Source organism: Antechinus flavipes, chromosome 4 (genome assembly GCF_016432865.1).
Source record: "Antechinus flavipes isolate AdamAnt ecotype Samford, QLD, Australia chromosome 4, AdamAnt_v2, whole genome shotgun sequence".
NCBI lineage: Eukaryota > Metazoa > Chordata > Mammalia > Dasyuromorphia > Dasyuridae > Antechinus > Antechinus flavipes.
Window position 1 is genome coordinate 157574258 of NC_067401.1, and position 27578 is coordinate 157601835.

General features: G+C 32.0%; 1 protein-coding gene and 1 long non-coding RNA gene across 2 annotated transcripts in view; one reads left to right on the plus strand and one right to left on the minus strand.

Annotated features, from left to right (window-relative positions):
• LOC127560553 (ABC-type organic anion transporter ABCA8-like) overlaps positions 1-27578 on the plus strand; it is a 101047-nt gene that overhangs the window by 33316 nt on the left and 40153 nt on the right. The window contains exons 12-20 of the mRNA XM_051995229.1: positions 8753-8863; positions 10690-10865; positions 11076-11195; positions 11441-11579; positions 12171-12261; positions 18109-18248; positions 19400-19519; positions 21705-21903; positions 24857-25023. Coding sequence (XP_051851189.1) covers positions 8753-8863; positions 10690-10865; positions 11076-11195; positions 11441-11579; positions 12171-12261; positions 18109-18248; positions 19400-19519; positions 21705-21903; positions 24857-25023 — 1263 coding nt within the window. The remainder of the gene's footprint in view (positions 1-8752; positions 8864-10689; positions 10866-11075; positions 11196-11440; positions 11580-12170; positions 12262-18108; positions 18249-19399; positions 19520-21704; positions 21904-24856; positions 25024-27578) is intronic.
• LOC127560554 (uncharacterized) lies at positions 11586-14752 on the minus strand. The gene is made up of 3 exons (XR_007953357.1): positions 14682-14752; positions 13090-13133; positions 11586-12226 (listed from the first exon to the last, which is right to left on the minus strand). It is a non-coding gene; the product is annotated as an uncharacterized LOC127560554 (long non-coding RNA).

The window sequence follows — 27578 nt, forward strand, 5'->3', positions numbered from 1 at the left end:
ATACTGACCCTTACAAAACCTTTTGTTTCAAATTTTTCCCGCCTTCCCCCACCCCTTCCCCAGCTGGCAGGTATTCCAATACATGTTAAATATGTTGAAATACATGTTAAATCCAATATATGTGTACATATTTGTACAGTTATCTTGCTGCACAAGAAAAATCAGATCAAGAAGGAAGAAAAAACTGAGAAAAAAAGAAATGCAAGAAAATAACAACAGAGAGAGTGAGAATGCTATGTTGTGTTCTACACTGTTCCTACAGTTCTCTCTCTGGTTGTAGATGGCTCTGAGCATCACTGATCAAGTGGAACTGGTTTGAATCCTCTCATTGTTGAAGAGAGCCATCTCCATCAGATTTGATCATCATATAGTCTTGTTGTTGCTGTGTATAATGATCTCCTGGTTCTGCTCATTTCACTTAGCATCAATTCATATAGGTTCCCCAAGCCTCTCTGAAATCATCCTGCTGGTCATTTCTTATTGAACAATAGTATTCCAAAGCATTCATATACCATAATTTATTAAGTCATTCTCCAATTGATGGGCATACATTCAGTTTCCAGTTTCTTGCCACCATAAAGAGGGCTGCCATAAACATTTTTGCAAATGTGAGTCCCTTTCCCTCCTGTAAGATCTTTTTGGAATATAATCCCAGTAGAAACACTGCTGGATCAAAGGATATACACAGTTTGATAACTTTTTGAGCATAGTTCCAAACTGCTCTCCAGAATGCTTGGATCCATTCACAGTTACACCAAAATGTATCAGTATCCCAGTTTTCCCCCATCCCTTCCAACATTCATCATTATCTTTTCCTGTCATCTTAGCCAATCTGACAGGTATGTAGTGGTATCTCAGAGTTGTCTTAATTTGCATTTCTCTGATCAATGGTGATTTGGAGCACCTTTTGATGTGACTGCAAATAATTTCAATTTCTTCAAATGAAAATTGCCTGTTCGTATCCTTTGACCATTTATCAATAAGAGAATGGCTTGAATTATTACAAATTTGAGTCAATTCTCTATATATTTTAGAAGTGAGACCTTTAGCAGATCCTTTTGATATAAAAATATTTTCCCAGTTTATTGTTTTCCCTTCTAATCTTGTCTGCATTAGTTTTGTTTGTACAAAAACTTTTTAACTAAGTATCAAAATTATCTATTTTGTGATCAATAATGATCTTTAGTTCTTCTTTGGTCACAAATTCCTCCTCCACAAATCTGAGAAATAAACTATCCTGTGTTCTTCTAATCTGTTTATAATATTATTCTTTATGTCTAGATCATGAACCCATTTCAACTTTATCTTGATATTGGATATTAGATGTGGGTCTATGCCTACTTTCTGCCCAACTCGTTTCCAATTTTCCCAGCAGTTTTTTATCAAATAATGAATTTTTATCCCAAAAGCTGGGGTCTTTGGGTTTGTCAAATACTAGATTGCTATAGTCATTAACTATTTTGTTCTGTAAGCTTAATATATTCCACTGATCAACTTCTCTATTTCTTAGCCAGTATCAAATGAGTTTAATGACAGCTGCTTTGTAATATAATTTTAGATCTGATATAGCTGGGCTACCTTCATTTGCTTTTTTATTCATTAATTCCTTTGAAATTCTTGACCTTTTGTTCTTCCAGATGAATTTTGTTGTTATTGTTTCTAGGTCAGTAAAATAGTTTCTTGGGAGTTTGATTGGTATAGCACTATATAAATAGATTAATTTAGGGAATATTGTCATCTTTAATATATTCACTCGACCTATCCAAGAGCACTTGATATTTTTCCAGTTGCTTAGATCTGACTTTATTTGTGTGGAAAGTATTTTGTAGTTTTGCTCATATAGTTTTTGACTTTCCCTTGGCAGCTAGATTCCCAAATATTTTATACTACTAACAGTTATTTTAAATAGAATTTCTCTTTGTATCTCTAACTTTTGGGTTTTGTTAGTGATATATAAAAGTGCTGATGATTTATGTGGATTTATTTTGTATCCTGCAACTTTGCTAAAGATGTGGATTATTTTTAATAGGTTTTTAATTGATTCTCTAGAGCTCTCTAAGTATGCCATCGTATCATCTGCAAAGAATGATAATTTGGTTTCCTCATGACCTACTCTAATTCCTTCAATCTCCTTTTCTTCTCTTATTGCCAAAACTTGCATTTCTAATACAATATTGAATAGTAATGGTGATAGTGGGCAACCTTGTTTCACCCCTGATCTTATTGGTAATGATTCTAGTTTATCCCCATTTCATATGATGCTTGCTAATGGTTATGAATAGATGCTACTGACTGTTTTAAGGAAAAGTGCACTTATTCCTATGCTCTCTCAAGTTTTTATTAGGGATGGGTGTTGGATTTTATCAAATACTTTTTCTGCATCTATTGAGATAATCATATGGTGTTTGTTAATTTGGGTTATTTATATAGTCAATTATGCCAATCGTTTTTCTAATATTGAACCAGCCCTGCATTCCTGGTATAGATCTTACTTGGTCATGGTATATTATCCTGAGGAGTATTTTTTGTAATCTCTTGCTAATATTTTATTTAAGATTTTTGCATCAATATTTATTAGAGAGATTATTCTATAATTTTCGTTCTCTGTTTTCATCCTACCTTATTTAGGTATCAGTACCATGCTTGTGTCATAAAAGGAATTTAGTAAGAATTCTTCATTCCCTATTTTTTCAAATGATTTATATAGTATTGGAGCTAATTGTTCTTTAAATGTTTGGTAGAATTCACATGTAAATCCATCTGGTCCTGGGGATTTTTTCTTAAAGAGTTGATTAATAGCTTATTCTATTTCTTTTTCTAAAATGAAACTAATGAAGTAATTGATTTCCTTTTCAGTTAATCTGGGCAATCTATATTTTTGTAGGTATCCCTCCATTTCACTTAGGTTGTCAAATTTATTGACATAAGGTCAGGCAAAGTAACTCCCAATAACTGCTCTAATTTCCTCTTCATTTGTGGATAGTTCTCTCTTTCATTTTTGAGACTAACAATTTGATTTTCCTTTTTCTTTTTTCTAATCAAATTAATTAAAGGTGTATCTATTTTGTTGTTTTTTTCATAAAACCAATTCTTAGTTTTATTTATTAATTCAATAGATTTTTAAAAATTTTTTTATCTCTCCTTTTATCAAGTTTGGTATTTGATTGAGGATTTTTAATTCATTCTTTTTTTAGCTTTTTTAGTTGCAAGCCCAATTCATTGATCTTGTCTTTCTCTATTTTATGCAAGTAAGCATCTAAAGATATAAAATTTCCTCTTATTACCTCTTTGGCTTTATGCCATAAATTTTGATATGTTGTGTCATTATTGTCATTCTCTTGGATGATATTATTGATTGTGTCTATGATTTACTGTTTCACCCATTCATTCTTTAGGATGAGATTATTTAATTTCCAATTACTTTTTGCTCTATTTTCCCCTGGCCTTTTATAGAATGTAATTTTTATTGCATCATGATCTGGGAAAAATGCATTTACTATTTCTGCCTTTCTGCACTTGATTTTGAGGTCTTTATGTCCTAATATATGGTCAATTTTTGTGTAGGTTCCACGAACTGCCAAGAAGAAACTGTACTCTTTTCTGTCTCCATCCAATTTTCTCTAAAGTTCTATCACATCTAACTTTTCTAGTATTCTACTTACCTCTTTAACTTCTTTCTTATTTATTTTGTGGTTTCATTTATCTAGTTCTGAGCAAGCAAGGTTGAGATCTCCCATTATTATAGTTTTGCTATTTCTTTTTGCAACTTTCTTAACTTCGACTTTAGGAATTTAGATGCTATGCCACTTGGTGCATATACGTTTAATATTCATATTGCTTTATTATCTATGGTACCCTTTAGCAAGATGTAGTTTCCTTCCTTATCTCTTAATTAGATCTATTTTTACTTTTGCTTGATCTGATATCAGGGCTACCCCTGTTTTTTTTACTTCACCTGAAGTATGATAGATTCTGCTCCAAACTTTTACCTTTACTCTGTATGTACTGCTCTACTTTAAATGTGTTTCTTGTAAACAACATATTGTAAGCTTCTGGCTTTTAATCCAAAAATCTGCTATCTGCTTATGTTTTATTGGAGAGTTCACTCCATTCCATTTACAATTAAAACTACTAATTTTGTATTTCCTGACATTTTATTCATTCCAAATTATGCTTTTCTCTTTCCTTTTCCCTTTTCCCTCCTCCCCAGTATTTTACTTATGTGCACTACTTGCCTCAAGCAGTCCTTCCCTTTTAGAGAATAATATATTCCATTGATCAACTTCTCTATTTCTTCTTATACCTTTCTTATACCTTTTCCTTACTATTTCTGTTTTTCCTCCTACTTAGCCTACCCTTTCCCTTTCTGCCTTTCCCTTCCCACTTTTCTATAAGTTGAGAGAAGTTTCTCAGTGAAACCAACTATATCTAATATTCTTTCTTTGAGCCAAATTTGATGAGAGTAAGATTCACACACTATTCATCACCCTCCCTTTCTTCCCTCAATTATAATAGGTTTTCTTTGCCTCTTCCTGAGATGTAATTTCCCTCATTTTACCTCCACTTTCCCCTTTTTTTCTGTTACAAATCCCCTTTCCACCTCTACTTTCTTTTTTAAAACAGTAAAATCAGATTATACATATACCCTCTATGTATACCCATAACAGAAATAGTTCTCAAGAGTTTTTGTTTCTTTTTACCTTTTTATGCTTCTCTTGAGTTCTAAATTTAAAGGTCAAATTTTTTGTTTAGTTTTGGTCTTTTCATCAAAAATAAATGGAATTCACCAGTTTCATTGAATGTCCATCTTCTTCTCTGAAAAAAAATGCTCACGCTTAGCAGGGTAAGTTATTCTTGGATGAATTCCAAGTTCCTTCACCTTTCAAAATATCAGATTCCAAGCCCTTTAATCCTTTAAAGTGGAAGCTGCTAGGTCCTGAGTAATCCTTATTGTGGGTCCTCAGTATTTGAATTCTTTTTTTCCAGCTGCTTTTAATATTGTTTTTCTTGATCTAATAGTTCTGAAATTTAGCCACAATATTATTTGGGTTTTTATTTATGAGTCTCTTTCAGGAGGTGTTCAGTGAATTCTTTCAAGGGTCATTTTATCTTCTTATTCCAGAACATCTGGGCAGTTCTCTTTGATGATTTCCTGAAAAATAGTGTCTAGGCTCTTTTTTTCATCATGGATTTCAGGGAGTTCAATAATCCTTAGATTGTCTCTCCTAGATCTATTTTCGAGGTCAGTTGTTTTCCCAATTAGGTATTTTATTTTTTTCTATTTTTTCATTTTTTGGAAGGGGTAGGGTTGCTTGACTGATTCTTGTTGTCTCATTGAGTCATTCATTTCCATTTGTTCAATTCTGAATTTTAGTAAATTATTTTCTTCATTTACTTTTTAACTTTTTTGTTTTTGTCTAATTGAATTTTTAAATGAATTGTTTTGTTCTAGGGAATTTTTTTTTCCTATTTCACAAATTCTTTTTTTTTTAAGAATTTTTTTTTCTATTTCACAAATCCTGTTTTTCTGGGAGTTGTTGTTGTCGTTTTCCATTTTATCAAATCTATCTTTTAATGAGTCATATGCCTTTTCCAAACCCTCTTGCAAAGTTTTCATTTCCTTTCCCCATTTTTCTTCTAATCCTCTTTTAAGATCCTTTTAAATTTCTTCTAGAAGTGCCTTGTGTGGGGACCAGGTTTTATCACCTTTTAGGACTTCATCTGGAGACAATCTGCCTTTAGTCTCCTCAGGGTTTATTATCTGTTCTTCTCTTTCGCCATAAAAGCTGTCTATGATCAGAGTTCTCTTTACTTTTTTACTCATTTAAAAAAAAAAAAAAAAAAAAACTAAGATCTGCTTTTAGGGCAGGGGAATTTTTCCAAGCTTCCTCTACAAGCAATGGCTTCCTCTGTAAGCAGGCCACAGCTGCGATGGGTCAGTGCTGACTCACTCTGGATATTGGGTGGGTGTAGCCAGGTCCCATAAGATTTTGGCATTTTGGGGTTCACTATTTACCTTTTGTGTTTGTGTTGGATGTTTTATAACTTCTCTGCTGATCTACTGGCTTACAACCAGGGCAGAGTGGCCACACTGCTACTGTAGATTCCTCCCTGTAGACTCTCCACCCATAGAGTTCGCATCACCCTGGGACTCTGCACTGTATGCACTGGCATTTGTCCTCAGCCTGCTCATGCTTAGCTGCCTCTCTTCTGTTTCAGATTGAAACAGACCTTTTCTGGTTATCTTCAAAATTATCTTATGCTGGTAATTTGTTGCATTCCCAATATTTGTGGGTTCTGCTAGTCCAGAGCTAATTCAAAAGCTGGATTTGCTAATTAGTCTGAGGGTTGTAGGAGAAGGTCAGAAAGAAACGTGTCATCCCTGCCATCTTGGTTCCACTTAAATTTTATTTTTAACATTATTTTTAATTGAGTTTCAAATTCTTGCCTTTCCTCCATTCCCTCTCCTTTAAGAAAGTAAGAATTGCGATATTAAGAATGTGTGTAAAATAATGCAAAAAACATCTATTTTAGCCAAACTGCAAAAAAGAATAAAATACTCTCATTCAGAACATTTTTATATGACTATTAATAGATTTGAGTTCTTCTTCTGAAAACTGCTTGTTCATTTTTTTTAACCATTTATCAATTGGTTTATATTATTTTAAATGGAATTTCTCTATCTCTTGTACCTGATTTTGTTAATAATATGGAAAAAAATTATGATTTACATAGATTTATTTTATATTCTGCCACTTTACTGATGTTACTATTTCAATTAATATTTAGTTGAAACAGTATGATTTTCTAAGTAAATCATTATATCATTTATAAAAAGTTTTAGTTCTTCTTCATCTGTGCTTATTCCATCATTTTTCTTTCTTATCTTACTACTATAGATAGCATTTTTGCATTATATCAAATAAAAGTTTTGGTACTGGACATCTTTGTTTAACTCTTGATCTTAATGTAAAATCTCAATGTATCCCCCTATTATATATAATCCTGGTTGGGGAGGCGGGGAGACATGAGGGAGTTGATTTAAATAGGAATGGATGTTATATTCTGCCAAAAGCTTTTTATTTATCTATTGATATTATCATAGAGTTTTTTGTACTTCTTGATATTAATATGATTTTTAGCCAAACTTGTTCTTCTGGGAGACCTGTGATATTTAAGCTATATCTCTTTTACCTTCTGTAAAAGTCTTTTACCATCTTGAAAGTCAATCTATTTGACTTATAAAAGAGATTTTTCAGATTATTTCCTTTTGCTACTTCTTCTCTGCCAAATTTTCTTCTACTTCTATTTGAGTTCTAAATCTCTCATTTTATTCTTTCAGAAATTCTTTGTTTGCAGACATTCTTTATCATGCATCCTAATTTTTATAGTCTCATATTTGTTTGCTTTAATTTTTTCATTGGGAGGTCTGATTTCTGACCTAAGTAAAAACATTTTTATTTTTAAATAAAATATAAATTTTATTTATTATTGTTTTTAACTTCTATTTTGTATTTATTTATTTAATTTTGTGTTTGATTGTATTTAATTTATAAATTGATTTTGGGATTATTTGCATTTTTATGATAATTTCTATATCTAATGATGAATAGTAACTTTCTCTTTCATTTGTGAAGCTCTTGTAATTATTTTGAAAATATTTTAATATTATTCTGTAAATGGTTTTGATAGGTTAATTTGCATGTAAGTGATATTTTAGTCATAATTACAAATGGCATTTTTTGTTTGATCAACTTTTTCTGATTTTCATTTGAAGTTTCTTTTGTTTTTTTCTTTGCAATCTCAAGTATTTTTTAATTTTGTCTTTTTTTACTTCATCATTTACTTTTAAAAAAACTTAATTTTATCAAAAAGCACTTTATTGTGATTGTTAAACGTTATAATCTTTTACTTTGCTATAATTGTTAATGTCAATTTTTTTGCTTTGCTTTATTAAAATTTTAAGTACCTTGACTACTTCAGTTTTTTGTTTGAGTTCTCTTGAATTTTCCAGTCCTTGTTTCATCTGGAATGCAGGTACTTTTGCCTTTTTTGATGCTAATTTCTTTTCTAAGTTGTATTCTCATATCCACTATTTCTAAAATTGTGTTAAATACAAGTGATAGATGCAGTTAACTCTATTCAACTAATGCTTTCTCAAATATAAAATATTTGTGCTACATTCATTTGAAAGATTTAAGAAGAAAACTGAGAAGAATTTTATATATTTTAATTTGTTCTTTTTGCCTATGCTTTTTGAACTATGAAAATATCATAAAATCATTCAGTATTAGATCTTAACACCAAACCAACTGGAATCATCTTCTTCAGACATTTGATTTAGAAGTTAATCTATTTGGCCTATAAAAGACATTCATATTCCTCTTTCAAATTATTTTCTCTTTGCTTCTCCAAAAATTTTCAATCATCTTTTTCTACATGATATAATTTTAAACAAAAAATTTTAATATACCAACTTATAATGTAGTAAATAAAGTGCTTTGCTTGGAGTCAAGAAGTAGAGTTTAAATTCAGTCTCAGGTATTTACTAGGCTATGTGACACTGGGCAAGCTGCTTAATCTCTGTTTACCTCAATTTTCTTATCTGGAAAAATGGATATAAAAATATCACCCAACTCCCATGGTTGTTGTGAAGATAAATAACATAATAAGAATCAAATGTCAGTGATCAGCATATAGTAAACACTATGTAAATATTAGCTATTGAAAAGAATTTTTATTTTTATCTTAGGTTTGCAATTGGACATCTATGAAGGCCAGATCACAGCAATACTAGGTCACAGTGGAGCTGGGAAAACAACACTAATCAACATTCTTAGTGGATTATCTGCCCCAACAGAAGGTGAGTAATAAATTTCTCAATTATAAACTGATTGATAAATATATCAAGAGAATGATTTTTTTTATTAATTTCCAATATATAAGGAGAGGATATGGTTTAATAGAAAGAACTTTTGACTAAGAGTCAAGGCACTGGAATTCTCATCCCATTTCTGGCATTATTTCCCCATGTTGCTGAATGGGGCCAGACACTGAATCTATTCTAGATTCAGTTTCTTTTTCTGGAGGTTAAATGGTCACCAAAGTCCTTTGGGGATCAAAGTCCTATTAAATTCCACTTAATTAAAATTGAATGCTAAAGTGTTATAGAGACCAAATCAGGAAATTCCTAATCTAGTTAATTCACTCTAGTTAGCAGAGTTCTGCCTGAGCAGAGAATAGCAGCGACTTGGTATAGTTCAGATACTTTATAAGATCAAAGAATTGGAGCTAGAAGGAATCTCTGATTTTAAAATAAAATTGACTTTTAGAAAAGTCTTCATATTGAAAGTGAGGAGGAAGCTAAAATTCTTTAGAAGCAAGAATGAGTGTATTCCATTATGTGTGGGGGGGAGAGGGAGGATCACCTGTGCAAAGGTATGAAGATGGGAATTGAAAAATCCAATTCAAAGAATAACAATTAACAAAGTTTTACTGAAAGTTCTTGTATGGGCAAAGAGGAATAAGAAGAAATTAGTCAAAAAGATCAAATTGTGGAGGACTTTAATTTCCAGGGTAAAAAAATTTGAATTTTATTATAAGGTAATAAGGTATTTAGCAGGAATTCACATAGTCAAACAAGATTTAGGATTATTTTGGTTCCTCTGCTAGAGATGAATTAGAGAAGTTTAAGACTACAAGAAGGGGAATAATAGTTATAATGCAATAGGTATAAGTGAGAGGTGAGGAAGAAGTGAAGTAGAGTGCTTGCAGCATGAGTTGAGACAATTGTCAGAGGTGTGGAGGTTGGCAACTTGATGTTGCTATAGAGAGCAAGGAAGGGAAAGGAGAAACAGAAAACTCTGTGGTTTTGAATCTGGATGATTGAAAGGATGATAGTAATCGACAAAAATAAGGAAATTTGAAGGAAAAAAGAATTTTAGAAGAAAGATCTTGACATATTGGTTTTGATATAACAATGGGACATCTAGGTGGAATTGCAGCAGGAAGTTGGCAGGAAAGAAGTGGATATATAGATATGAGAGTCATCTACCTAGATATGACAATTAAATTCATGAGAAAGGATCATAGTATGAAGAGAATATAGAGAAAAGAGAAAATGAAAATGCTCTAAATTGGGGAGAGACCTAGGCACATTGTCAAATAGTAGAGAGGGAAATTAATAAATAGAGATTGAACAAAAGGAGAGGACAAAGGAGAAAGGAGACAGAGAGACAGAAAGATGGGGAGACACACAGAGAGAGAGAGAGGTGGAAAAACAGAGACAGATACAGAGAGAAAGAGACAGAGAGACAGAGACAGAGACAGAGAGACAAACACAGGAAAAGACAGGGAGAGAGAGAGAGAAAGAGAAAGAAAGGCAAATATACACGCAAAAAGAGACAGAATGACACTGATAGAAAGAAAAGATTAAGTTAATCAAGTTAGTTAACTTCTCAATGATACCTCATCTTTTAAACAAAGGAGCTAGATGACATCTCAAGTAAGGCCTCTCCTCGTTATGACATTTTGTGACTACATTAAGTTAATTGGGGATCTCTCAACTGACAAGTTTTGCAATCCATTACTTACAAAATAATGCATATGGTGAAATTTTTTTCCAACTGAACGAAATCTAGAATGCAGCATAATATCCTAATATTTAAATTATTTAAATGTCATTTATAGGATCTGCTAGCATCTATAATAACAACCTCTCTGAAATGACAGACTTAAAAGAAATCAAGATGATCACTGGTGTTTGCCCACAATTTAACATACATATTGATTTCCTTACTGTGAGAGAAAACCTCAGACTATATGCTAAAATCAAAGGGGTTGCACCAAAAATGGTGGAGCAGGAGGTAGGTAAACATTTTAGAATTGATAAAATGGTGAGACAAATTATTCATTCATGGAAATATTGTTATTTTTGTTCAATTATCTATATACAAGTCAATTTAGGCAAGAAGAGCCTGGAATAAATTTATCTACATGTAAAAAATTGTGAGAAGAAAGAGGATAATTTTAAAGCATTTTCAGTTTTTTTTAACTTGGTCTTCTCTCTTGGTTAGGTGGAAAAAGTTTGCCTGGAATTAGAAATGAAAAATATTCAAGATACTATTGCTACTAATCTAACTGGTGGACAGAAAAGGAAGCTGACCTTTGGTATTGCCATTTTAGGAGATCCTCAGGTAAGTGGGATTGAATTAGAGGGTTTCAAAATGAAAATGAAACTACTGATGTTCTTCCTTTGTGATTAGAAAAATATAAAAAGGAACCTACTAGGAAATGCAATATAATCTTTTCAGATTTTTACACACACACACACACACACACACACACACACACACACACATTTTAAGATTTTTGTGCTGCTTTCCAAAAAAAGTCTCACTTTAAATCAAAAAATAATTTTATGTGCTTTCATTATCTATAGGTATTATTGTTGGATGAACCAACTGCTGGATTGGATCCTTTTTCACGGCACCAAGTATGGCACCTCTTAAAAGAGCGCAAAGAAAACCATGTGATCCTCTTCAGTACCCAGTTTATGGATGAGGCTGATCTTCTTGCTGGTGACACTTGATTTTTTCTCCTTACTCTCATCAAGAATCTGAGGAATCAGGGAAGCATGGATCAGGGTCATGTCTACATTGAGAAATGGTGATAGAGGATAAGAGAATCTTGTTTCCATATATTAAATGTCTACAGTATGGTAACACGTTCATTTCCAAAGATATATTGATTACATCAATGTACTGAATCTGAAGATTTATTCATTTATTGCAAATTTGCTTGGTAAGCAATATAAGGAGGAAAAAGAATTGTATTTTTTTTTCTTTTTATGAGAGCAGTCAATTTCAAAATTCTAGGTCACATTGTTTCATATCCGATTGAAATTTTTACCTATTTCCAAAATATCTGGCTTGATATTTTGCCCTCCTTCCCTCAAACTGAATCTCCCAAAATTGTTTTGGATAAGACAAAAATATCCTAGAAGTTATGATTAGCTTTAGAATGCATCAGATTTATTAGGCTTCATATTAAATCCTGTAATTTTATAGCTGTGTTATATTCAATTCAGTGAGATCTCACAGCTCATCACTTTCAGATGATTCTGTAAGTCCCATCATATTCTTTCTTATAATTGCCTTCTTTTTGCTCAGATTGGAAAGTCTTTATATCCAGTGGAAGACTGAAGTGTGCAGGTTCTTCTTTGTTTCTAAAGAGAAAATGGGGAATTGGCTATCACTTAAGGTACTATAACTTGGAGAAACTTAAAGATTTGTGTATCAATATTTTTGGAGTTTTTAAGGAATTTGGCTAATATTAAAGGATATTCACTGAAGTTTGAAACATATAATTTTAAGAAAAGGTGAAATATATGTATTTATTATTGTATATAGCAGAAACCAAGTATATGGAACTTATTAGCAGTAACCAAAAGTGAATAAATTCTGCATTAGCCCTGAGAGGTCTCAGGTTCTGTATTCACCTCAAATGAACATTCTCAAACTATACCACTAAGAATTAAAGCTTTACTAAAACTATCAAGAGACATAAAGATTTTTGAAATTAAAAATACCTGATGAGAAGCCAGATTTAATTACAGTCATAGACAAATGTAATATCATCAGACATGGCTCCCCATCTGTTTCTTTATTTTTGATAGATACTTGTTCCAAGTCATAATAGCAGCAATTTGTGAGAATGGTAAAGTATTTGAATCAAAACTCAAGAATCAAAAGAGTAAAAACACTTTCCTTCAGAATTTCTCCTCTCTCCCTTAACCAATAGAAAATAACATGTCATCCTATGGGGAATTGGATCAATTGTCAAAATAATTTTTATTTTCTCCTTAAAAAGGAGTCTTTCTATGAGAACATACATTTTTTAAACTAGAAGCTGAATCTCTTCTTTATTTATGATGCAGCATTTCTCATACTGATTTATGTAAAAAAAAGAGGGACATTAAATGAGATTGCTGTAGGGATTGACAAAGCCTAATACAAAGTACAAGAAAGCTTTAGATGAATTCCTGAAGGATGTGCCCACAACAGACAGAGAGTAACCAGCATTACTAACCTTTTGAATAGACTTTGGTCCTCACAAAACATTTCTTGTCATGACTGTTAGGGAGAGAATATTTTTTTTAAAAAATACTAATAAATAAAAATAACATTTTTTAAAAAGATACATCTATCATTGATCTGAATCATGGTGATGTCTTTTGTAACCTTGCATTTTCATAAAAATTCTCCTTTTTTGTTTGGAAAAATAGTTCTAGTTTGAGGATTTCTTTTAAATTAACAAGTATCTTATTATGTATCTTATGAAGTCTAACATACTTTTCTGCTTTTATCTGGGCAGGTAGGTAGCACAGTAGATAGAGTACTTAAAGTACTGATCTTTAAGTCTGAAAAACTCATCTTCATGAGTTCAAATCCAACCTCAGTCTCAGTACAATATCTTTGCTTTTAAAAAATGGGGTCATGAAGAGTTGTATATGACTGAAAGATAAGTAAAGAACAAACGGAATGCCAATATCTGTTCAATATTGCCCAAAAACATGATCAAATTCTGAAGACAAATTCTTCACTTCTGTCATTACATCTTAATAAAACTTTACTACGAATACTTCACTAATAGTGTAACATAGATTTTTGCATTTTAGACTGCCTTTTTCTGATATATGACCACTCTAAAATGTGCTCTTCAAGTTCACTTATCTTATGGATTGCCTTTATTTCTGCGTTCCCAAGTTACGCAGAATTTTCTTGGCCCATAATTGCTATGTGGGATGAAATCTCCATTTGCAATATTTAGCACAGATATTTAGTGTATCTTTGCAAAATAACACAGAAATAGCTTATTAGGGTTAAACAGCTATCACAGTCACCATTTCCAGGACCTGCAGAACAATAATGTCTCTCTTTTTTTTTTTTTTTTTTTTGCTAAGGCAATTGAGGCTAAGTGACTTGCCCAGGGTCACACAGCTAGGAAGTATTAAGTATCGAGGCCAGATTTTAACTCAGGTCCTCCTGACATCAGGGCTACTCCTCTATCCACTCTGCTACCTAACTGCCCCTCTATCTCATTTCTTACTGAAAGATCCCTGTTATTTCAAAATCTCCAACATTCTATTCATCATACTTCCTGGAACTAGGGCCCAACTGCTAATAAAATAGTAATCTATAATTTAATACAAAGTTGAATAACAAAAATATAGTCTATTTTCCACAAAAATCTATGTTCAATATTTGCATTCAATACTAATATAAGATTTCTCTTCTGTTTTCTTAATAAATTTAAATAGGATATTCATGCTGATATCAACTAGTCAAATTAGCAGTGACCAACGAATAAGACTACCCCTACCTTTAAATCAATCTACCTACTGCATGCCATAAAATCATATATCTATTTCTGAGGTCTTCTAGGCTACCACTTTGTTTTACAGATAAGAAAATTGAGGCCCAGAGGAGATAAGTAAATATTTTTGAACAAAATCATACAAGGGGCAAGAGCAAGATTTGAACACAGATGCTATATCACCAACTACAGTAATCCTTCAGCTGTATCACCTACTGACTCCTTAACATAGTCATGAGAAATCATCAATAAATATTCATTAAGTTTCATTATTTATAAAGCTATTACATTTTGGGGTGACTAACCTCAAATCTGCTTGAAGGATTCAAGAGAGAGATATCTGTGTTGTTCTTCAGTCATTCAATCATGACCAACTCTTTGTGATGCTGTTGGAATCCTTACAAACTGCTAACTAATTAGAGTTGATCTAATCTTACAAGAAGATGTTTTGAGCAGAACCTGAAACAAGGTACTAAGTAGAACTAATTAATACAAGGCTTGTGTTCACACCTTTACTCATTGGAGTTCACAAGTATGGGAGTTTCACAAAGTAAACTTTGTAACTTTATGAGTTCACACCTCCCTTGAAGCTCTTTGGGCCAGAGAGCACTATGGGAGAAAACCCACAATCCCTCTCTTGAAGGAGCATAAATAGAGTTTCAATGGGCCAGTCAAAGAAGTTTTTCAGAGTGAAGAAGCTACAAGTCGAGATTTCAGCGGAATTACGCCAGAAGCCCTCTCTCTGAGGCAAGGCAGAATATTTTCCACTTGGCTGGCTGGTGGCAGAAGAAGAGTTTTCAGAGGAAGAAGCTACGAGTCGAGAGTTCAATGGACAACCAGATTCATCTTCATCTCACACCACTGTGGTAGGTGGCTGGGCTCCTGCACACCCCCCACTGAGACCCAGCTGGTCTGAAAGACTCACCAGAAAGCTAGCCGAGCCCCAAGTGAAGGAGACAAGAGATTCATTCCATCTCTGTGCTGGTTGGAGGCAGAAGAAAGCAGAGGCAGAGGCTGAAGGACCAGAATCCTTGGATTTGGCGACATTTGGAGGGAGCTCTTGGAACCAAGCAGAGAGATAGACCTCTAAGCTAACCGGGCTATATTGGAGATAATAAAAGATCTGAACTTTTATCACCTGGCTGTGTTTTGAGAACAAGATCACCACATTTTGGCGCCCGAACAGGGACAGACAAAATCCTGATTCCAGGGAAGGCACCCAGAGAGAACTTTTATAATATTTTAAAGAAGAACATTTGAACTCCAACATGACACCACAAACTATATACTGTACATTGGGCCCTTTTATCCTCCACTTTCTCTCAGTCTGTTCAAATTCATATCCATTGTTTCTATGACATCGTCTATCCCTTTCATCTGTTGTTATTCCCTTTTTCTTTTTCCTTCAATTTTTCCTAACATCAAAATCTTTTCCAATGAGTCCTATATTCTCATTATGTGGCCAAAGTATTTAAGCTTCAGCTTTAATCTTCCTGAATTTTTTTTAATTTTGCATTTTTCTCAATAGTATTTTATTTATCCAAATACATATAAAAGATAGTTTTCAAAATTCATTTTTTGTAAGATTTCATGTTCCATATTTTTTTTCTCCCTCCTTCCCCTACTTCCTCCCCCCCCAAGACAGAAAGCAATCTGCTAAAGGTCAAACATGTATGATGCTTTTAAATATATTTGCATATTTGTTATGTTATGAAAGAAAAATCATATCAAAAGAGAAAAAAACACAAGAAAAAAAAAGCAAACAACAAACAAAAAAAGTGAAAATACTATGCTTTGATCCATATTCAGTCTTTATAGTTTTCTCTCTGAATACAGATAGCATTTTCAGTAACAAGTCTATTAGCATTGCTGAGAAGAGCTAAGTCTATCATAGTTGATCATCACAAAATCTTGCTGTTTCTGGTTCTGCCTACTTCACTCAGCATCAGTTCGTGTAAGTCTTTCTAGGCTTTTCTGAAACCAGCCTGCTCATTATTTCCTATAGAAGAGTAATACTGAATTAATTTCTTTTAAGTATTGCCTGATTTGATCTTCTTGGTGTCAAAGGGACTCTCAAAAATCTTCTCTAGTACCACAATTCAAAAATGTTCATTTGCAGAGTTCAACTTTCCTTATAGTCCAAGGATATTTTAAATAGTTTAGAAAAATACTCTTTTCCCAAAATCCCCAACATGAATGCAATTTTTACCTTTTGTTTTAATTTTTAAGTAAACAGAGGATTCCTTCCCTATAATAACAATAGTAGCTCTCATTTATATCCTGCTTTAAGGTTTGTAAAGTCCATTATGTGTGTGTATATATATAAAATCTCATTTGATCCTGAAAATAACCAGTGAAGTATGCTATTTACCTCATTACATAAATGAAGAAGCTGTGACTCAGTTAGGTTAAATGCCTTTTTCCAGGCTTACGCATATCTCAGTGTTCTTTTATACAAATTAACCTGCCACTCAAGTGAGGAAAACTCATCTTACCTTTATTTAAAGAAGTAATATGTTCCATAAATAGTCAATGATTAATTAGATTATTTGCAAAGAGAAAAATAAAATAGGTCATCTATATGTGGATATCTTAGAATCATGTCTGTTTATCACTTGTTGAGAAGCAGATTGAACGAGGCAAGAACTTTTTACAACTATATTTTCATTAATTCAACTAAATTCAACAAATATTTATCATGTGGCTTCTGTGCTCAGAGCTACTAGCCTGAAGGAATAAGGACCATAAGATTATCAATTATTACTCTCATGAAGACATTGTCTAAATGTCGATAGCTCATAGAAAGGAAAGAAGGAAGGATATAGAATTAAATGAAGAAAGGAGGGAATAAGGGAAGGAAAGAAGGAAGGTAGGTAGGAAGGAAGGAAGGAAGGAAGGGAGAAAACAAATATTTTAAAGTACCTACTATGTGCCAAACACTATGCTAAGTATATTACAGATATTGTCTCATTTGATCCTTACAACAATCCTAGGATATGTGTTATCATTATCATCGTTTTATAGATGAGGAAACTAATCAAAAAAGAGATTATGTAACTTGCTCAAGATTAAACAGTTAATGAATATCTGAGGCTAGATTTTTCATTATTTCTTATTGACTCCAGGCCCAATGCTCTATCCATATCATCACTTTTGACCCTCTATGAACTACAAAAATTTACAATGTTCTTTTGCAGAGAAGGGCTCCAGAAGAATCTGGGAAAAGTAACAATAGAAATGGGCTTTAAAGAAGGAGTGCAAATTCATTGGTAATTGGAGAAAATTCATTACTATCCATTATATTTCTTTAGAAATTCTAAAGTCAGATTTGGAATACTTGATAAATAATTTTGTCAGGACATAAGGTCAAAAATGCAGGATGACAAAAGATAAAAGAATATAAGAAAGTGATAGGGATTGGAAAAGATGACCTGAAGGTCCCATTCAAGATTAGGATAATATAATTACATAAAAAATTGTTGGATGACAGTTATATGATGAAATTTACAAGTTATTATTCTAATTCTTTAATATGATTATGTCTACTCTCCTTCCTTCCCTCAAGTGATTATTTCTCATAGTCTGGGTTTGGTTTGGTTTATGCTTTTTTTAAATCTTCTAAATAGCCTGGCAAAATGTTATGAACAGACATTTAATTTTTCTAAGATTATAGTGGCAGTGATAGAAATAAATACAAATAACTTATATGCATTTTTCCTTATAATATTTCAGTTTGCACAAAAATGAATCTTGTGACTCAGAGAGAATAACATCACTCATTAAACATCACATTCCTGATGCCAAATTAACTGCAGAAAGTGAAGAAAAGCTGGTATACACATTGCCATTGGAAAGGACAGCTTCATTTCCAGGTAACATAATAAATATATTTTAAAATGAAATCTAGAAATAATACTAATATGAGAAAAATAAATTTTGGGGGAGGTCAATTCATGTGAATAAGAATGAAAGATTATTATTTGACTATTTTTCCAAGACATTGGCAGCTTTAATTATGTCCTGAGAAAGTTGATCGTGATGGTTAGGGAATTTAAAACTTAAGTTTATAAGGATAAATTGAAAAAATGAAAGATTTTTACTTTAGAGGGAAGACTCAGAGGAGGTATATGATAGCTATAGAAAGGAATTTGAAGCACTACGTAAGTGCTGGTTGTTATCCTTTGTTCTAGAAGAGGACCAAAATGACATCACTATATTAGAGTCAAGTTAGTGTGTCTGCCTGTGGCTGATTAGACCAATACAAACTTGGAATGTGCTGCCACAGGTCAGAAACAAATAGTCCCTATGAGCATTTGGGGCAGCTTTTCTAACTTGGTACATTTCACACATTTTTCTCTGAGCCAATTTACTTCTGTTTTGCTCATAGAGCACAGCATCATCTCTAATGAGGGGGTGCCATGCTGTGCAATCCTGTGCCAGTGTCTTCCATGTCATACAATTAAGTCTAAAGCTTTTAAGAATGTCCTTGTATTGCTTTTTCTGATCATCTTGTAATTACTTGCCCTGTGTGAGTACTCCATAAAATAATCTTTTTGGCAAATATTTGAATGCCAAATGAAGCACTACTGTGTGAAAGAGGAATTGAACTTCTGAAAATTCTCAAAGAGCAAAATCCAATGAGAAAAAGTTTCCAAAATAGATTTTGATTTCATACATGATTGTATAATCTTAAAAGATAATGAGTTTCTCATTACAAACTGATTTGAATTAATACTTTAAATGAGTTCTTGCTGGTTTGAAGTATGAAACTGTTTAGATGCTATAAATATTTGGAGTAATATATTTAAAAGTTGTTACTTCTTTCAATTAATGTTTTGTATATTTTGAATATCATAAAAACATTTTAGATTTAATGCATTATTTTGAGAGTAGGTTTTCTATAGTAAAAAATTCATTCCAAATGCCTATTCTTATTGATAATTATACCTATTATTATACTTATACTTATTCCCAGACTCAGTAAAGGCTTTTATAGTTTTAACATGTTTTTGGCATTCTTTAGACCTTTATAGTGATCTTGATAATTATGCTGACCAAGGCATTATGAATTATGGTGTTTCCATGACAACTCTGACTGAGGTATTCTTGAAACTCGAAGGAAAAATAGCTACTGATGAATCAGGTAAAAGTGTATTCAGATAACCTAACTTTCAAGTGCTCCACCCTAAGACCCAAAGCTATGAATGTACTTCTCCATGCTTTACCTGACCACCTTTCCCCTGCCCAACAACATATTATCTAGCTAATTATAAGATTCATGGTATTCAAAATAATGCAATAATAGTTTACATCTCCTATCCATTTTCCAATGATGTCACCATACTCTGGGTGTCCTCTCACTGGAACCTGCACTTTGTCCCTACCCTTGAGCTCTAACATTCGAGCTTTTGCCTTATTTTGTCCAAATACAGGCTTTCATGTCACTTCCTGGTTGTTTCCAAACAAGGCCACCTACAATTCAGTCATATCATCACCTCCCTCCCACCAAAAGATAATCCAAAAAATGAACTGTGCTCTGTTAATAGAAATTTCTCTTTATTTTTGCCTGGAACTAGGTCTCCCGTTGACTTCTTGACCATTTCCAAACTGTCATACTGCATGCTACTTCCTCTTCATATATGTTTTCACCCTTTAGAATGTAAGATTTCTGAGAACAGGAACTATATTACTTTCTTACATTTGCATCACAAGTACTTAGTATAATGGCTGTCACATAATTAGTCAATAAATGTTTAGCATTATTTCATTCATTAAATATCTGTTTCTGCTTTCCCTTAAAGTACTTATAATTTTAATAGTGGACAACATTATAATCCAAAAGAATGGTATTTAAATACACACACACACACACACACACACACACACACACTGAATTTATCATTCAGTCATTTGGGAAGCACTTAATAGTCATACCCTATGCCAGGTGATAGGAGTGAAAAGACTTAGAAAAACATATATAGGCTTGCACAAAACCATGCAGAATCAAGAGAATGTTGTATACAGTAATAGTAATATTGTTTTAAGAACAACTTTGAGTAACTAAGTCATTTTGACTATTATACATACCCAAATTAACTACAAAGGGCATTTAAAGGAAGACACTATTTACATCTGGAGAAAGAATCGATAAATAGAAGTATAAATAGAATTATGTGTGTATGTATGTATATGTATTTATACACATGCATATTCATATTTCTGTAATGGTAGATAAGGGCAAAGGGAAAAAAGAAAGTTACATAGTAAATGTATTATATATTTAAAAGGAATCGCAAGCTGTACATTATAGATTTGCAATTTCATCTATAATTATCATTTTTCTATTCTGTTATGGAAATGCTTATTTTATTTCTTAAATTTAGAATATAATAAATAACATAAAAATTATTTTTAAATAATTTAAAAATTAAAAGAAGACAAAGACAAAACAGTTTCTACTCTAAAGGACTTGCTTCCATCCTCATAGGAAGTTTCAGTTATATGAAACTAACCAAAGCAGCACCATATTACTCTGACACTTTCATAGGGTAGGGAAAACAAAGGAACATTTAGAGTTAGCCACGTAATTCAAAAAGTCGGTTCCTTTAAGCATCCCAAAATGCTGTCATAACAGTTAGCTGGAAGAAGATGGAAAATATTTGAGTATGTATGATATAATCAATATTATACAGACAGCAACAAACCAACCACTTCCCTCAAGATGATTACATTCTACTAAAGGGATACAATAAATGTTTTAGTCCTATCTGATTCCTTGATACCCTATTTGGATTTTCTTGAGAAAGATAACTAAGCTGGTTTTCCATTTCCTTCTCTAACTTATTTTACATATGAAGAAATTAAGGCAAACAGGGTTAAGTGAGTTCCACTGAATCACACAGGTAGTATCTGAAGTTGAATTTGAACTCAGGTCTTTCTGATTCCAGGGCTGGTGCTCTTTCCACTGTGCCACCAATCTGCCTTTATAATGTATATCCATTTATAATTTGTGGAATCCAAAATTTTTTAAAGAACTATAGCTTTTACGTACATCTTGCCTTCTCTAGTAGAGTACAAATTACTTAAAGATAGCAATGGTATTTCCATTTTTCCCCCTTCACTATTTGTTTCCAAGCTTGGAAATAGTAATGATGATTATTTAATTAAAATAATCGTTGCCTTCATTTTTTGTCATTGAATTGACACTATAAATAGAATTTTTGAGACCTCTTTTTATATATCATTAAGAAGGAAACTATTACATTTTGAATCTAATTTTATTTATAAGAAATGTATTTTGTCTTCTCCTATTCTCAATGTGTCTACAGATTTTGGCAATTGTGAGCAGGAGCAAACAGAAGTCACTAGACATTTTGAAAACTTTGTTGAACCAGAGCAGTCTTTTTCTCTTCGTGGAGAGAAGATGGAGACAGTCAGTGGCATGGCTCTCTGGAGACAACAAATTTGTGCAATTGGAAGAGTTCGTTTCTTAAAATTAAAGCATGATGGGAAAGCTATTCTGTCATTGTAAGTATCAGAATTCTTCTGATTTATTTAAGACATAAAAATATGTTTTTGGTTTCTAATGTTTTTTCTTCTACTAAGTCCTATTCTGATGCCTGATCATGGTGACCCCAAATTCTTGAAATCTATGTTAGCTCAACATGAGCTCTGGTCTTATTTACCATGTTTAAAAAAGGCTTCCGATCTAGATCTGGCATCAAATTATCTCTGCTTTCTGAGGATCAGCTAATTAAGCAAAGAGATACTCCTCCATGGTAAGCTGATTGTATAGTGACCAATACTTTTGCTGTGGAAACAAAGAAAAAAAATCCCAGTTCTATAGAGCTCCTCCTCTCTTCTGTATGATAATTGCAAGGTGAAGGATAAGGAGATAGTTGGTGCCAATAAATCAGTCTTTAGACCATTTTAAAACATTTTTAAACTTAGCTATTATGATAAATATGAAATCTTTGTCCAGTGACTAACTAATGAACATAATATGGAAGAACTGAGTTTCATCAATGTTGATATCTCTCTGTAAACAAAAATAAAAGTCAGAAGGAATTTTTAGTTAAAGGAAAAGTGGCTCAAAAGTTCTCCTTTGTAAAGGAATAAATATGGGAGTTGGAAGATTTGGTTTTATTGAGTTTAAGGGCAACAAGAAACACCATTCCATGGAACATCTGATTACCCATATTGTGGTACTCAAGATAATCATTTGCCTCTCAAAAAATATCATTAAAAATAATTACAGCTTATCTGCCAAATTTTTTCAGAGGATCAAGAAGTTCATAAATTATAAGAATGATAAATCAGAAATGATAAATAAGATTCAGTTCAAATTCCAATCTGAGGATTTCTTTATTGATAATAAAGTCCTCTCTACAAGCTCCTGTTTACAAATGACATTATGTTGATTGCATATAGCCCACGAACATTTTAGAGTTCTCTAAATAAGATCTCTAATCACTGAGTTTGGCTTAATTTTCCATACAAGAAAACTAAGTGGACAAAAAATGCCTGTGGTCGTCTCTATGATATAGAGTTGAATGAACAAATTCTAAAGTCGATTAGTATGTATATTGTAGATAATCAATTCTAAAGCACTTTATGACATGGCACAGGATCACCTAGCATGGTATGCTCTCATTAGAGAAGGCTTTGTGCTTTTTGAGCAAAGCAGAATTGAATTAGGCCAGAAGAAATGTAAGATGTGCAAAGTTAGAGAAGCTATCCAAAATGTTCATGGAGATTATTTGTGTACGATCTGTGTCAGAGCATTCTGAGCTCATAGTAGTTTTGTCAGCCACCATAACTCAACTCTAATATAGTGATGTCATTTTGGTCCTCTTTGAGAACAAAGGACAACCACCAATCAACATTTTGAAAAAATACTAGACATGGGTATGGAATCAAGCAAAAGGAGGAATATAAACTGCATCACATTTAGATACATTTTAAAATGACTACAGAGAAAATCTTCTCTGAAAAAAAGTACATCTTTTCAAGATTGTTTCTGACTATAAATATATAATCCTGTGATCATATGCTTAGCATGCATGTTGATATTCTCTTGACTAATGAACCCAGAGAATAAAAAAGTTATAGTTCAATGAAAGGAGAATGCACAACTCATAATAAGAGAGTTAAGTAAAAAAGTTGAATGGTGTTAATTTTATCATGCACTCACAATTCAGTTATATGTATACACACATATATAATTATATTATATATAATTTTTAGTTATTCTAACATTGTAGTATTCATGATAAACACAATTTAAAGGACCATGTTAACATCAAATGATGATAAAGTTGAGATATTCTATGCAGAACTTGTAAAGAATCTCTAAACTAAGTCAATGATATTTACTGAATGAAATTGGAAGCTGGATGCTGAGAAGGAATGTGAAAAATAGAAGTAAAAGACTATAAATTATGAATACTTTTTTCAAGAAAAGGTCAGAAGTCATTACCTTCAGGAAATTGTGCAGCTCTTGATTGTGCAGCTCTTTTAACATTCCTATACTGGTCTCATGGTCTAATTTAATTTAATTCCAATATTTTCCTCAGTAGTGTTAAATAGTTAAATATCACAATTTCCAAAGATTTAAAATTCCAAGTGACCCAAAAAGTAAAGGAAAAATGCACAGTTGATGAGAGGAGAGGAGAGGAGAGGAGAAGAGAGGAGAGGAGAGTATTTTATCAATAGTGACATATATAATAGATGTCATCATCATCATAGTTAGCATTTATGCAATACATTAAGGAGAATTATGATATTCTCCACATGGAGTGGACCCACTTCTGTGTTCCTTTTGGCTGTTTGAAATTCTACTATGCTGCCTTACTTTTATCCTACTTTATAATTTGCAATTTCAGGAAGAAAGGAACTGAAATAAAAGCCTTTCTTCAGTTTATATTAACCTCATCTGATCAAAACCTGACTAATGGAATAGAAATTTGAGCTTCCCAAAATGATATAACCATTTGTCCAGCTAATCTGGCCATATGTAAATCTCTCCTCTTCATCAATCCATTGTAAACTCTCTAAATGTAGTATAATCTGTAACCTATATGTCATAGTTGGCTCTAACTATTTGTAAATAATTACAAATTGGTCCAAAGATTTTTTGTCATTCCTATCATTATTTTCTTTGGATGACTTTAATATTTTGTGTGTGTGTGTGTGTGTGTGTGTGTGTGTGTGTGTATGCATATGTGTGCCAGTGATCAAATTCTGACTTAGTTTGGTATCTTCAAAGTATCAAATTGTTTGAACGAGACTAACTTATGCAGAGGAGTAGTCTGTTTTTTCAGATAAAACTCATGAGCTTGTTTTGTGGAAGGACTAGTTTTATAAAACACTTTGTCAAGCCCTTTGAAAAAAAAATGCAGAGTATACAGCTATTTTTCCTTGACAGACAAGTAAAGAAAAACTAAATTACTACTTACATGTGATATTTTCTTCTTTCTAGATTTTTATTATTGGCAGTTACTTTGATACCTCTTGTTTTTGACCAAATAATATTTCAAGTATTTCATCCTCTTGTTTCTTGGGAATTTTCTCCTGATATGTATTTCTTCTCCCCTGGACAGAAGCCAAAAATTCCTCTCAGCAACCTATTAATTCTCAACAATACAGGTGAAGAAATTACATTAACATTTTTAAGTGGGGGATTTTTAGTTTTAAAAAGATCTTTTCTAATTTCTCAGTATGACAATAGATTTATTATCTAATCCAAAGGTGTCTAAACATTTTGATTATTACTCTTTCAATAAAATGTATATATTTACAAACAAAATATATAAATATTTAGGATATAGAGATAGGATGTAATGATTTCACTGGCAACAGGAAATATTGATGAGAAAGTTTTCTCTACTCATGAAACTATGTATCTTCTCTGTGTCTTGTAACCTCAAAGCACCAAAAAGTTAAGAAATTCACTCAAGATCATAAAATCAGTATGTATCAGAAGTTAAATAACCCCAGATCTTTCTGTCTCCAAGGCCAATTCTCCATACAGTGATGCTTCTTCTTTAGTTACATTTAATTGAGAAGATTTTTTACATCACTAATATACACATTTTAAGAATTAACATGATTTATTTCACCTTTATTTCATACTGTTCCCCCTCTTTTTGTGCTTTAGAATATATATTAGTTAAACAATGTATATGTAATATATATATATGCATATATATATATTGCACACATGTGTGTATAAAAAGACCATATCTGCACTTCTATGTGTTGCTTAAATTTTATTTGCCTCAATTTCCTTATCTGAAAATGGGGATAATAATAGCACCTATATCCTGAGTTGTTGTGAAAAGTAAATGAATGCTTGTCACAGTCTCTGGCACATAGTAGGCTCTACATAAATATTAGTTGTTGCTACTACAACTACTACTACTACTATTATTATTATTATTATACATACCCATCTGCTGCTAGACCATTGTGCCAATATATATGTATTAATTAAAAATAACTAATACCACTATAGTTTATATTAATTACATGTATTTATTTGAAATATTCACATATACTATTATATAAATGTCTATATTATAACTATCCAACATATAAATTAAATAGGATATAAATGTGAAATAAATAACAATTTAAAAATTTTTATTAGTAGTATAAAAGCTTTGATCCAACAATTAATGAAATAAGATAATATTTTAGTGATGTTATTGAATATGCTTCATCATAATTAAACAATTTGTGATATAGCCTGACAAAAGCCCAGTTCCTAGTTCAGTTTATTTCTTCACTTGGTTTACCATTTATCCCTGAACTATTGTTAGTTGGTACCAGCAGAAGAACAGAATCCCTGATTTCAGTTACAGGAAATAGAGGACAACTGTAATTTTCAGCTATCAGAGAGGCTGCAAGGAGTAAGATTGTGTGCAAGATATTGTGACCAGGGGCTCTAGCTTACACTTTAGGAGTAGAAAGGTGGACCCGGAGACAGACCTCAAAAAATAACAAAAAGAAGAATCTAAGACTGGAACATAATTCCCCATACCTTGGGACTAATGTTTGATCATATTAATAGCTGTTAAAAATAAAATAAAACAAATGATAATGATGATGATGATGATGATGATGATGATGATGATGATCAAGCAAAAGAGAAAGAATCCAACTTTTGATAGTTACTATGGAAATAGGGAAGATCAGGGTTCATATCAAAAGGTAATGGAGTTTTTAAAAAGCCATTCTTAAACTTACATGAACTGTTGCTAAGTGAAATGAATAGAATCAAGAGAACATTTCCCACAACAAGATTATGCAATGATCAATTCTGATGCAGCTCTTTTCAATAATGAGGTAATTCAAGCAATTTCAATATACTTGTGATAGAGAGAGCCACCTGCATCCAGAAAGAAGACTGCAGACTGAATGTGGATCACATCATAATATTTTCACCTTTTTTGTTGTGCTGCACATATTTAACATGTATTGGATTACTTGCTATCTAGGGAACGGGATGGAGTGAAGGGAGGGGGGAAATTTCAATATGCAAAGGGTAATGTTGAAAACTATCTTTGTATATATTTTGAAAAAAAGTATTATTTTTAAAAAAGGAAAATAGCCACTTCTTTTTCAATGAGAAATATGAAATGGTCTCAAGCAAAAAAAAAAAAAAAAAACTTCTTAGAAGAACTTTTTTAAAAAATTTAAAAATCCAATAAGAGAGACTAAGGAAAAATTAGGAAAAAAAGAAAAATCCAAGAAAATCAAGAAAATTACAAAAAGAAAGTTAATCAACTTGAAATAGAGAACCGAAAACTTAAGGAAGAAAATAATTCTCTAAAAACTAAAATTAGGCAAAGGGAATATAATGATGTCCTAAGATACAAAGAAATGATAAAAGAAAATTTTTAAAAATTAAAAAGGACAAGATCTACGACAACTAAAATTTTAATTTAAAATAATCAAAATTATTTATTTTATGCTTCAAAAATGCTCTGTTATAATATGGCTGAAGATCTGATACTATTGAATTGGCTTCTTTTACATCTTGTTTCCCCTGATTTCTTAGAAATTTCTGATCTTCCATTCTTCTAATTGAATTTTATTATTTTTTTCTAATTTGGTAAAATGTTTCTAGTAATTTAATTGGGATGGCATTATATAAATAGATTTGTTAGGTAACATCAATTTAAAAAATTATACCAACC